The sequence below is a fragment of the Artemia franciscana genome, chromosome 10 (assembly GCF_032884065.1).
Source record: "Artemia franciscana chromosome 10, ASM3288406v1, whole genome shotgun sequence".
Lineage (NCBI taxonomy): Eukaryota > Metazoa > Arthropoda > Branchiopoda > Anostraca > Artemiidae > Artemia > Artemia franciscana.
In genome coordinates this window covers 30,169,314-30,182,463 of record NC_088872.1, presented here as the reverse complement: position 1 = coordinate 30,182,463, position 13,150 = coordinate 30,169,314, and the positions used below count along the sequence as shown (strand labels likewise).

At 35.6% G+C, this 13,150-nt stretch overlaps 1 protein-coding gene across 2 annotated transcripts in view; it reads left to right on the top strand.

Annotated features, from left to right (window-relative positions):
- LOC136032047 (citron Rho-interacting kinase-like) overlaps nucleotides 1-13,150 on the top strand; it is a 139,544-nt gene that overhangs the window by 62,875 nt on the left and 63,519 nt on the right. For both annotated transcript variants that reach the window (XM_065712149.1, XM_065712150.1), the window contains exons 11-13: nucleotides 5,610-5,909; nucleotides 9,451-9,871; nucleotides 12,353-12,933. In XM_065712149.1, coding sequence (XP_065568221.1) covers nucleotides 5,610-5,909; nucleotides 9,451-9,871; nucleotides 12,353-12,933 — 1,302 coding nt within the window. The remainder of the gene's footprint in view (nucleotides 1-5,609; nucleotides 5,910-9,450; nucleotides 9,872-12,352; nucleotides 12,934-13,150) is intronic.

Here is a 13,150-nt window from a genome sequence, read left to right as displayed (position 1 = left end):
ACGGGAGAGACTGATATCAGAAAATGTTTATAATGTATAGAAGGCATCTAGCTTTTGTAATATCATAGAAGAACGTTTAGATTTACAGATACCATTAGTGGTTGATTTTTGTTGATTCTGAACTGGCTTTTGGCTCAGCAGATAGACAATTCCTTCCTCTATATGGGATTCTAGATAATTATTTACTAGATAAGAGATTGTTGAGGAACTTTGGAACTTGGCCGTCAACTTCGGTGAAGGAAAGGTTGAAGAAGAATAAATTTCTTTACTCCTGTTGCGCTATGCCTCAAGTGTGGAGGTTGTATAAAAAATGTAGAAAATGGTGACGTAAGCTCAGTGGCATCCCTGCTGAATATATGAGCGAATGATGTTGATGTTACGGAAAGATCTAATAATAGTGTTCGTATGAAAGATATAAAAAGTATATTACAACGTTATGTTGTTATTGCTTAATTTAGGAGTGTGCCAGAGACGGAAGGCTTTTGTTAAAATCCAAAAATTCTTTATCTGAAGCGACAGTGATGAGTGCAGCTAATTACGACACAGAATCTTGGACACTAGAGAATTAACTGCAAGATATGCTAGACATTTTCAGAGAAGTGCTAGTCATATCTATTGGAAATGAGGTGTCACATGTCATTTCTTAGGAACATAGTGATCCAGTTACATTCAGTTATGTAGGATGAACTAGCTGGCTCGTTCTTATCCCTTGGGTTGACCAAAACGGTGAAACTTCAGTAACACTAAATTACCCACACATTGATAAGAGAAAGGTTTGTCACTCCATCTTTAGCCTGGGAATTCTTCGAAGAAAGAGTTTCTTTTTCATCCTCTTATCTTGTTTGTCCGTTTTTCAGTTCCTCCTTTTCTTTCTTTCTTCGTCGTGCAAAAACTACTTCGTTTCCGATCGTTTGTTAGTGATACATATAGTGTACATACGTGGTTAACATTTATTGGTATATTTTTATATTTGCATTAGGATCTAGTTATGTAAGGTTATTATTATTTTTTTTTAACAGCTGGTTTAAGTTTGTTTTACATTAAAGTAATATCCGATTTGATTCTTGAAAAGGAAGATTCAAGTTTATAAAGCCTGTTATTGCAATGATCTAAAGACTTAGACCCCTTTGTTTATAGCAAAATTGAAGCCTGTGCTTACACTTTTGATTATTCCTTATTATCTCTATATCAGGTTGACCCACCACTTTAAAATGTAGTTATCGTTGCTCTCTTTGGATTTATCAAGAGGTATGGTATAAGAGTGGTGATGTTAGCCTCTCTAGACTCTTTTAATATAGATTTAGTTCTATTTTTTAGTTTTCTCCTGGAAAGATTCAGCTAGGTGGATGTATTTCTGTTTTATCATATTGAATTGAGTAACATTACTAAAAACTTGGTATGTAATGGACTCTTTGTCACTGAGCACCAGGGTGACTGTTGTTTTAGCTTTCATTTTGGGCAATGATCAACCATTCAGTTCAAAGCAATCCGCAGCAGGGACTGGCGACAGGGTTGCAACCTGTAGCACTATAGTGCTAATTGTAGCACTATTTTTGCCTATGTAGCACCGTAGCACGATCAGGGTAAAATGTAGCACTATTTCGGAAAGTCTGGAAAAATGTAGCACCTTAGTGCTACAATTTTCGGGAAAAAAAATATTAGGACCAGTGTCAGCAAATGAGGGGATTTAAAAAGACTGGAGGAGGATCTTCTGCTGAGCTTTCTAGTTTGATAAGTTCTCTTCAGTGGGAATTTCAACTTCTGTTGAAGCAGCTTGATTTTTCCTCAGGAAAAGAAAACTCGCTTGGCGCCAATTTCAAATTGTGCTTGAGGTGTGGATTTTAATGGAGGTAGACAGGTGAGACTTACTGACAGCTTACTGCAATAATTTAAGTTTTGTTGGTTCTAATTTATGCAGTATGAAAGGATTTAGACCCTCACAATGCCTCTAGTGCATTAGAATAACTTCACAAAAATAGGGGGATGGGACACAATGTAGGCTACCTATAAAAATTTAAGAGATAATTTTATTTGTTTTATTTTATAGAAAACCATGGAGACCAAATTTTTCAGTAAAATTTCCCCTCCCAAAAGAGTTTCCCAAATCTTGGAGGGGGAAGTCCCATACCCCTTGCTCATTGACACTTCTCATAACTTGTTAAGATACCACTTGGAGTGGGACACCATCTATATTAAATTTTTCTTCATGTAGAAAAGGTCTATTCAACCTAATTTCTTTACAAACTCCTTTTTTTTATTAAAAAAAAACCCTGAAGAATAGAAATGATATGGAGGGGAAGGAGTAACTTCAGACACATTAGATATAAGTATCACTATTATTACAATCAAAGTACTTTAGTTTTAACAGCTCATTATTTCAGGTAAATAAATGATAAGAATACAATTAATAAAAAGATAAGTAGAAATACAATGAGAATAAACTACATAAAAACTACAGAAATTTCAAAATGCTTAAAATTTGTTTGTCATTCAGTACAGCCATTTCACCTGCTCAATTTCTGAATTAACTAAAAATATAGATAACCTCGCAACTCTGTCCTGTGAGTTTACCAGCTTATTTAAATCCAAAAAATGACAATAATAAGAAAAAATGTATACTAATTTTGGAACTGGAAGATTCCAAAATTTGGAATCTTCCAAATTTTCCAAAATACAAAAGTATTCGTAGAAATGCTGTAATCTTTGTGTGATCGAAAACGCGACTAAAAGTTTTAATTGATCAACACCAAGCAGGATTACGCGAAAGTTGCATATTTAGCAAAAATTTTGTGTAGCACTTATGTAGCACCCTGTTCTCCAGAAAAATAGTACACATTGAACAGGAGCAGGTGGCAACCCTGACTGGCGACACTTGACAACTATTACAAACTTGGTGGTAGCGTTAATTGCGCAGAATCATTTCCTTAAAAGAGGACATGGCAGGACCCTTGCTCAATAATCCAGACTGCAAACATAAGCATGTTACAGCTGTATTTTACTTTTGCACAAGGTTAAAAATCCTTGAATTTGAATCTAAAGAGTTATATTATCGTCAAAACACATCTTAATACAAGATATGTGAAATAAAATAATCGGACGCCACCTGACTTGACCCAAATACTGCGTGTTCCAGTCCACAGCGTAACTTCAGTTGAAACCAAGTCTAAATACCTAATTCGGTTTCTCATAGGAAGGCGATCGACACCGTCTAGCAATTTTTATAATGATTTCTCGTGACAAACATGTCTTAGTTGTATTTGAATTATTGTACATTAGCGTAGATTTCCATATTACCTCTTTTATTAACGATCTTAAAAATCTGCTTAAAAAGTGATTAGAATGCAAATCTGCGTGTTCTCTCCGATTGAAATTCCACATTCTATATCACTTTTGTCTTTAGTCTTTATCAATCTCGACTCGTTTTAAGCACGTATTGTTATCAAGTTAAATTATGTCTGTTTAAAAGTCTTGTTTTGGATTTATTGTTTAATACAAGTCACTCTTTTTGTAAGCTCCCTAAAATCCTGCTAACACAACCCAAAACGATCCCAAATAGGGGTAACGTCTGTTATACTATCTCCTGAGTCCTGACCATCAAATAGCACTAAACCTTGAAATTAATGCTACAAGTGCAAAAAAGTGAATGAAGAATTATCACAAAAATGACACAAATATGATTTTGGGAATGAGTGATACCCCCGCACATCCTAGTGTTAAAGTAAAATAAACAAAAGAAAAGTTTCGAATTTATAAACTAATCTCTAATAGACTTGTTTTGAAATTAAATCGACAACTAAAGTTTTTGTCTTTTGAATAAATTTTAATCTATCATCAACAAGTAGGACTCAGCAACTCATTGCCAAGTCAAGCTCTCTGTGTTGCCATATGTGATAGACCTCAATGAACAACTGTATAATCAATGTGATACATGGTCTAGTTAGTTTTGGATAACCATATCAATGAATCTACTGTTGTACTTGAGAAGAACCATCTCCATGCCACTGAAAGATTCCTAAGATAATCAATCTCTAAAATACTCAACTGAAGAATGATTGTTCAATTTTCTTTGTTAATATTTCCTCTTGGGCTTGCAGATAGAACTGTACAAAAAATACAACTATCCTGTGGGTACAGTGGTATTTTCAATTGTTTTAAACTAAATATTTGATTGTGATAGGGACCAAGTAAACTGAGTTCTAATATGCATTCCACGAAACTTTCAACATTTTAGGCATTCTGCTGCGTGAGGTTACACTAGTGAGGCGAGCCCCATCACCCCGCCCGTTCATGAAGTTAATCTTGCTTTTTGTGAGTTATGAATGTAGCTACACATTTTAGCTTGGTTCCAATAAAATTTCTTAAGATAAATCAAATACGCAGAACAGTTCAAGGTCAAGGGTCAAGTCTCCGGCTTGACCCTTTTTTTTATATTGTGTGTGTTGTACAGAAGTTTAAAAAAAATCTCTTGAATCTTGAGTTTATTCATAAGCACACCGTAGAACCTAATTACACTGTGTAACAAATAGTAAGAAAACTGTAGTTTATAGAAAGACTCCTGGTATATACTTTAATTCACCGTTAAAATGTGTATTTGAAATACAATTAATTTCCTAGCTGTCTTGTTTAAAAATTAGCGAATCCAGACATCGGGTATCTGGCGAAAAGTGGTCGTAGAAAATCTTTTGTTAAATTGGAATGGACAGAGCTGGAGCTGGGACTGAATTCTAATCACGTATTTGAAATTACAAAAAAAAAAAAAAAAAAAAAAAAAAAAAAATACCGACACACGTTTGAGCAGGGCCGCATTATTTGAAAAAAGACAAAAAAGAGTTTAACTGTGCTGATCAGTATAATTAATTTGCACGTCCTTTTTTCATAATTAAAAATCTAGCTTACTATTATTTTTTTTACGTGAACAAATACCTTACTATTATTTGTTCCTTTGCTTTATTATCTATCAAATTAAAAATTTCGTAAAAGATGTATGTTTATTTTAGCAGACTGCCGCTGTTGTTGTCCATGTATGTTGGGATTTTTTTTGGGGCTGAAGAAAGGACTGTCAGAATTTTTGCTATAATTCTGTGGGCACTCTGGATTTTCCCAGGTATCAACACCAATTTCTGTTCACGGTAAATATATAACGGCCACTGATATATCTCTAGCAATGTCTATTTGGTGACATAAATAATTCCCTTCCCTTTATTTTTTTGTTTTATTTATAGCCTCATAGCGTGTTTCGTAGTTTCCTGACTTTAACCTGCTATTGAAGTCGTCTTGTTTTTGCCTATTCATTTTCTTCTTTCTTGCGTCTATTGCTACTTTTTTTATGACAGGTCTCGTTTTTACTTTCTAATATTTTTTTATTAATCAGATTATAGAAAAAACTTACCACTATTGTATCAAAGGTACTATATTTAAAGGTGCAAGTATAATAACCTTTTATTAACTTGTTTAAATTGGTTGAGTTTCGTTTAAATTAAAATTAATGAAACATGAATTTGCTGAATAAATCCCTTTTAGGACTTTCGGCTTTTAAGTATAGCACTTTCGATGCGTTCGTGAGTCAAGTTGATATACACTAAGTATTAACACTTTGTGGTTTATTACAGCTCTACAGAGAAAAATGCTGTATTTTGGAGGAAGAGAAAGTGAAAGCCGAGGAGAATCTAGTGGCTCTACGAAAAAATTTGGACTACGAAACATCTCAGCACAAGAAACTTCAAAAAAAATACGAGGACGACATCAGAAGATACAAAACGTCTCGAAGAAGCATATTAGATACGAGTATTGCATCAGGGCCCACACCCTCTGTCGTCGAATTTCAAAGCAATGAATTAAAATCCAAGCTTGAGGCAGCAGAAGAGGAATTGAATAATCAGAGAATTCAAAACGGCTTACTGATGAAAAAGGTAAGCAAACTGAATCTTCAATGCTCATTTAAAGAGAATGTTTAGGAGTTAATTTGTCAATCTGGGGTTTTTCTAGAGTGACAGAAAAAGAAAGAGCGAGATATAGAGGTATAGAGAAGATTGAGGGGAAGTGAGATTGAAGCTGGAGACACAGATAAAGGGGAGACGGTAATAAGAGGGAGTCAGAGAAGAGCGAGATGGTGCCAGAAAAAAAGAGGGCGGTTCAATCAGAAAACATAGTCGGAGAAAAGAAGAAGCCAGAAAGGAGAGGGATATAAGTGAAAAGGGAGCCTGAGGGAAGGAGAGAAGAAAAAAAAAATAAAAAATAAAGTACAGGTTGAGAAAGGAGAGAGCAAGAGACAAGAGAGCAAGAGTGAGACTATAGAGCAAGACAAAAAAGCAAAAGAGAGACACGAGCGCAATAGAGTCAAGAGCGCAAGAGAGTGATGAGAGAGAGAGAGAGTTTCTATGGTTGCAACTTCTTATGAGTGGGTCCTTTTATAAAGGGTCGTTTAGAACCAAGACAGGGCTCCAGGGACAAATCTCAAAACTGCGCCATGGGGTAAATCTAGTCATCCTACTTTTTTCGACGGTTTAAATTAATAAATATTTTTGTATTAAAACAGAAAAGTTTTTTGAAATACTGGATAAAAATAATAATACTTTCATATAATAAAAAAAGAAGAAAAAAAAGACTGCAATAATACTTCTGGAGATGACTGTAAAATCAATGACGCAAAAACAGTGCTAACACAACTGTGTAGACACCTCGAAAGACAGTAACCCAAAGTATATTGTTTAATTCTCTATGAAATATCCTAAACAACTGGAAAAAGTACACATTAAATTTTTAATGAACTTTCTTAATGACATTTTAATTAAATTTCGGATGGACTGGCTTATTATTTCGCTGAAAATTTTTTGAAAGATTATTTGGAAATTTCCCTTGGGATCCCTTTTTTGGAGGAGAGAGAGCTGAGGCATTAGAGTCTCTAGAATCGCTCAGTAGTTCAAAGCCTTTGGCATTTTTTGCATCATAGTTTTCTTATTGCACTTCGTATTAACCAAGTGACATAACAATCGCAAATTCTGTCGGTCTGTCGGTCCCGGTTTTGCTACTTCAGGCACTTCCAGGTAGGCTAGGACGATGAAATTTGGCAGGCGTATGAGGGACCGGACCAGATTAAATTAGATATAGTCGTTTTCCCGATTTGACCATCTGGGGGGGGGGGGGAGTGGAGGGCCCGTTAATTCGGAAAAAATAGAAAATTGAAGTATTTTTAACTTACAAACGGTTGATCAGATCTTAATGAAGTTTGATGTTTGGAAGGATATCGTGTCTCAGAGCTGTTATTTTAAATCCCGACCGGATCTGGTGACATTGGGGGGAAGTTTGGAGGGGAAACCTAAAATCTTGGAAAACCCTTAGAGTGAAGGGATCGGGATGAAGTTTGGTGGGAAAAATAAGCACAAGTCCTAGATACATGATTGACATAACCGGAACGAATCCGCTCTCTTTGGGATAGTTGGGGGGGGGGGTTAATTCTGAAAAATTAGAAAAAATGAGGTATATTTTAACTTACGAACGGGTGATCGGATCTCAATGAAATTTGATCTTTAGAAAGATATCGTGTCTCAGAGCTCTTATTTTAAATCCCGACCGGATCTGGTGACATTGGGGGGGGGGAAGTTTGGAGGGGAAACCTAAAATCTTGGAAAACACTTAGAGTGAAGGGATCGGGATGAAATTTGGTGGGAAAAATAAGCACAAGTCCTAGATACATGATTGACATAACCGGAATGGATACGCTCTCTTTGGGGTAGTTGGGGGGGGGGAAGTTAATTGTGAAAAATGGAAAAAACGAGGTACTTTTAACTTACGAACGGGTGATCGGATCTCAATGAAATTTGATATTTAGAAGGATATCGTGTCTCAAAGCTCTTATTTTAAATACCGACCGGATCTGGTGACATTGGGGGGAGTTTGGGGTGGGAGACCCTAAAATCATGGAAAACGCTTAGATTGGAGGGATCGGGATGAAACTTGGTGGGAAAAATAAGCAGAAGTCTTAGACGCGCGATTTGCATAATTGGAACGGATCTGCTCTATTTTTTAATTCTGGAAAATTAGAAAAAAATGACGTATTTTTAACTTACGAAGGGGTGATCGGATCTTCATGAAACTTCATATTTAGAAGGACCTCGTAACTCAGATCTCTTATTTATAATCTCAACCGGATCCAGCGTCATTGGGGGGTATTTGGGGGGGGGACCAGAAATCTTAGAAAATACTTAAAGCGGAGAGATCAGGATGAAACTGGATGGGAAGAATAAAAATCTGTCTAAGATACGTGACTGACATAACCGGACCGGATCTGCTCTCTCTGGTGGAGTTGGGGGGGGGGGGGGGTAATTTTGAAAATTTAGGTAATTGTAACTTACGAAAGGGTGATCAGATCTTAATGAAATTTGATATTTAGAAGGATCTTGTGCTTTAAAGCTCTCATTTTAAATTCCGACCAGATCCTGTGACATTGGGGGAGTTGGAGGAGGAAACCGGAATTCTTGGAAAACGTGAAAATTGGAGTATTTTTATCTTACAAATAGGTGATCGGATCTTAATGAAATTTCATATTTAGAAGGAATTCATGTCTCAGAGCTCTTATTTCAAATCCCGACCAGATCTTTTGACATCGGGGGGAGTTGGAGGGAGAAATCTTGGAAAACACTTGGAGTGGAGGAATCGGGATGAAGCTTGGTTGATAGAATAAGCAAATGTCCTTGATACGTGATTGACGTAACCGTACTGGATTCGCTCTCTATGGGGGAGTTGGGGGGAGGGGCTCAGTGATTTGGCGAGTTTGGTGCTTCTGGAAGTGCTAGGACGATGAAAATTGGTAGGCGTGTCAGGGAGCTGCACAAATTGACTTGATAAAGTCGTTTTCCCAGATTCGACCATCTGGGGGGCTAAAGGGAGAGGAAAAATTAGAAAAAATTAGGTATTTATAACATAGGAGTGGGTGATCGGATCTTAATGAATTTTGATATTTAGAAGGACATCGTGACTCCGAGCTCTTATTTTAAATCCTGACCGGCATTAAGCCTCTGATTTTCCTTTAAAGTTAATCTATTGATTCTTAGAACTTTGTTAGAGCTCATACCATATGAGCTTTTGTCCTAGCTCTTGTTTTTTTGTGTCAAGGGAATCTGACGTTGTTCATTTTCCGTCGTATCTTTCTTTCTATTTATTGGTGTTTTATTTCGTTTGTATGCATCGTTTACGCTTTATTTATCCTGTTCTATAATAAACGTATCTCTCTTATTTGGTTTAAACGCCATGCTTGTATACGGGGATGGGTAAAATAAAGATCAGTGAGAATCTTAATATTCCCTGCTTACGCCGGATTTTTTCAGGAATCAGACCCTCTTTCTCTGCCAAAATTACATTTGTGACATCCTTTTCCTGATATTCTAAACTCTATTTCATGGACTGAATCAAGCTGACTAAATGGTTATTTTACTCTTCCATTTAAAATTTTAGGTGGAAGAGTTAAACGAAGAACTAGAATTTGTGATAGCAGAAAAGGAATCACTTGTCCAGGACATGGATAGTGAACTTTCAGATAAAGATGCTCAACATCAAGTCCTAGTAATTCTTGGCGAAGAAAACAAGGAGCTTAAACTTCGTGTCAAAGATCTAGAAGCCCAAAAGGAATCGGCGACAGAAAAGTATTTGACGTGTAGCTCGCAATGTCACAAATTAAAAGTTGAAGTTGAAATACTCCAAAGAAGCATGAATGATCTTAGCTCCTCTATGTCTTCCCAGAAGACATCCGAGATTGAAGAGAAATTAAAAGAACAAATTGATGACTTATCAGATCAGCTCCTAAGATCCTGTGAAGAATGCAAAACATTGAAAGAAAAAGTGAAAGTTTTAGAAAAGGAAATGCAGTTAAAATCAGGTAAATTCTTTCATGAGTAAAAGATGGTTCATGAAAATGAACCATCATGGTTGCACCTCTTTAGGGGTAAAGAATAAACTCTAGCTCTGAGTAACCGAACATTTAAAAACGTATTCCAAAAAACTTTAAAGTGAAAAAAATCTTCATTTGAAGTTGATTCAGGATAAGCAACTATCATTTTGATTAACCTTATAAATGTAAAGAAGGGTCCATGTAAATGTAAATGGTGAGCTCTTTTCATAGAGTTTTAAGAGGCAATGAAACAAAAAGAAATAGAAAATTCTATTTTCAGTCAGAATGTATTAAATGAAAAAAACTACCACTAAGTGATTGTTTTTCTTCTTGATTTTAAAGAACAACATATTGCGAAAAACTAGTGTACATGGACTAAACCAAGTTCAAAAACTGGGTAAAACTTAGTTGAGTAAAGCCTTGGCCAAAATGTAAGTTGAAAAGTAGATATGGGCCAATAAAGGATCTATAACTTAAAACTTTTGCATAAAGATTTTTAGGGCGATGAAAATTGGAGACAAAATATATGTTTCCCAGCCCATCTGAATCGACTGCTGTACCCTAACCGCACTTAAAAGGTTATTCATTCATGCAATATTTCATTCAAGTGCTAGCTTTTTTGACAGCTAATTTGACATTATTTCTACTTTTAAGTTCAGGAGCATATTCTATTGATTTTATCGCTTTTTTGGTTCCGGTATATAATTTTTTTTGTTAAAGATAAAAACGATATTATAATTGATGGACTCGCTTTTCTCGCCGTTGGCCAAGTATATCTTTTGAAACAGGTTTACTCTGATCGGATATTGATTTTTTTTTATGTAGCATTGCATAAAACATTTTCATTTTTCTATTTAATTGTCTCGATCATCTCTATTAAAAGAGCTAATATTGTTTGACTTCCGTTTTCTTTCAGTTGTTTCATGAACAATTAGTTTCGGGATTTTTTAAAGTTCTCAAAACTTTCTTTTCGTAGCTATAGTTACTGGTCAGTTGAATCTGAATAAAAATTACTTTTTCCAAAATAAGACTGCATGAAAAATATTTCTCAGTGGAGAACATCTGTAAAAACTCGTTTTTGAACTTTGTCTACTGTGGACCATAGTTTACTCTTAATTATGTTGCTACTACTGCTGCAACCTGGATGCTAATCACCTTTTCGGCTGATATATTCCAATCTTAAACTATACATTTTTCTCTCATTTGATAGCGCCATGTCGTACGACAACCATACAGCGACGCCACCGCTCTAGTGCTGTTATTAAGCCTTAGTTCCCAAACTAAATATTCAACAGATCCCCATTTATTTTTCTTCCTTATTTGACAGGGAAAACAGCGGAGAAAATGATCCGAAATAGGTAGGCACCTGGGTCCCTTTTTTTATATTATATGTCGATGGGAAGTAACGCTGGCGCGTTATGGAATGCATTTTTTAATTGTTAAAGTCCATAGATTTGATTAAATTAAACTGAGCCCTTGTACATCTCATTTGGGCAATTTCAGCCCTAATGTATGACCAAAAAATAGTGTACTGACACATAGGCAGGCTCTAGTAACAATCAGTTTTAATTTATATTAAGCATCCCTTTCTGGTGCTTACTTAGAGGAGAAAAGGAAGAATTATTGCCTGCATCTCCCTAGAGGATCGTGCCCATTCTCCTATATTGTTCATATTGTTTGCCTGTTTCGTGCACTTGAATAACTTGTAATGTAAAACTCCGGTTGGGACGGTAGGGATTAGACCCCTCCTAACGTCTCATGAGGTTAATTGAAGCCATTGTTCTCTGTTATGTTTACTTTTTTTTTGTGTTTGGAAGGTTGTTGAGAAATGTTTCTCGATGAGGGTGAAATGTGCTTTTAACTTTTTTTTGTGTGTGTGGGGGGGGCATCCTCTAGGCCAATCGTTCACAGCTCCTATCTTCAAAATTGTGTAATTTGATTTCAACTCTATAAGGTGAAAATTGCTCCTTACTTAGGTTGTTACTAGCTTGAGTAGGCTATAGGCTTTTAGCTGGCATCTAATGAAATAGATGCTTGTGTTGAAAGGTAGTGGGTTATTATGCTTGTTCGATTTGTCAAGATGAAATTAAGTTGAGGAAAACCGAAAAAAAAAAAAAAAAAAAAAAAAAAAAAAAAACTCGTTTGACAATCAGAAAAAGTAACTAGATCAAAAGCTTATATTTGGACAAAGAAACAACTGCCTTCCTTGCTTGACCCGACGGTATATCTGTGGTTATATTCGGTAATTATGTGGTCCCTCGAAAGTTGTCCTCATAAGCCATCAGTTTTATATATTTTTAGTTAGGTAGTTACTTATCCGGTTCGTGGCTCTTCATTCACGGAGTGAAGTTCCCATTATAATGAAGATTAATGCATCTCAGGTGACAAATGCATTGCGGGTTATGCAGCTGATATTTAATTTAGCATATTTTTTTCAGCGTATTTTACTCATATTTTGCACTTTTTCAGAACAAATACTAAACCGGAAGGAGCAGAAAAATGAAGCCGAGAAAAAAGGAAATGATGAATTGTTGAAGTTGAGAAAGGATGTTGAAAAATTGTCATGTGAACTATCTGCTGCCAAGCTTGACATAATGTCCCGCGATAAAAGGCTTGAAACATCCAGGGAAACCCATCATTTCCTACGTGAAGAGAAAAGACGTGCAGCACAGGAGGTAGCAGAAAAGAATAAAGAAATAAATAGTATGACAACGAAAATTGCTGCACTGCAATCGAATATCCAAAGACTTGAGGACACTATTAAGGAGAAAGACATAACAACTAAAGTAATCGAAGAAAATAAAAATAAAGAGAATGAGAGATTGCAAGCTTTATTGGAAGCAGAACAAAAGAAGGTGGAAGTAGTGAAAGATCTAAAGAATGAGCTGATAAAAGTTAAAGACGAACTTAGGGTAGCAAATAGACAAAAATCAACACTCAATGAAGAAATTGCGTCAACCAATTATAAAATCAAAGCAGCAGTCGACGATAAACGAGCTGCTCAAGAAGAAATACTACGGTTGACAAAGGAAATTGAAACCATAAAACAGGTAATGCTATATTTTTTAGTTGTATATATTGCTACTATAATTAACAAAACGGCGTTTTACCGTGTTAACTCAATATCATAGCTTAATAATCAGTATCTGAGCTTAATACTCAGTATTCAGATGTTAAAACTTTGAATGTTAAAATGGAAAAATACAACACTTTCATTTTATTATTCGGTGTGCGTGGGTCTTGAATACTAACTATATAGTTAAAAAT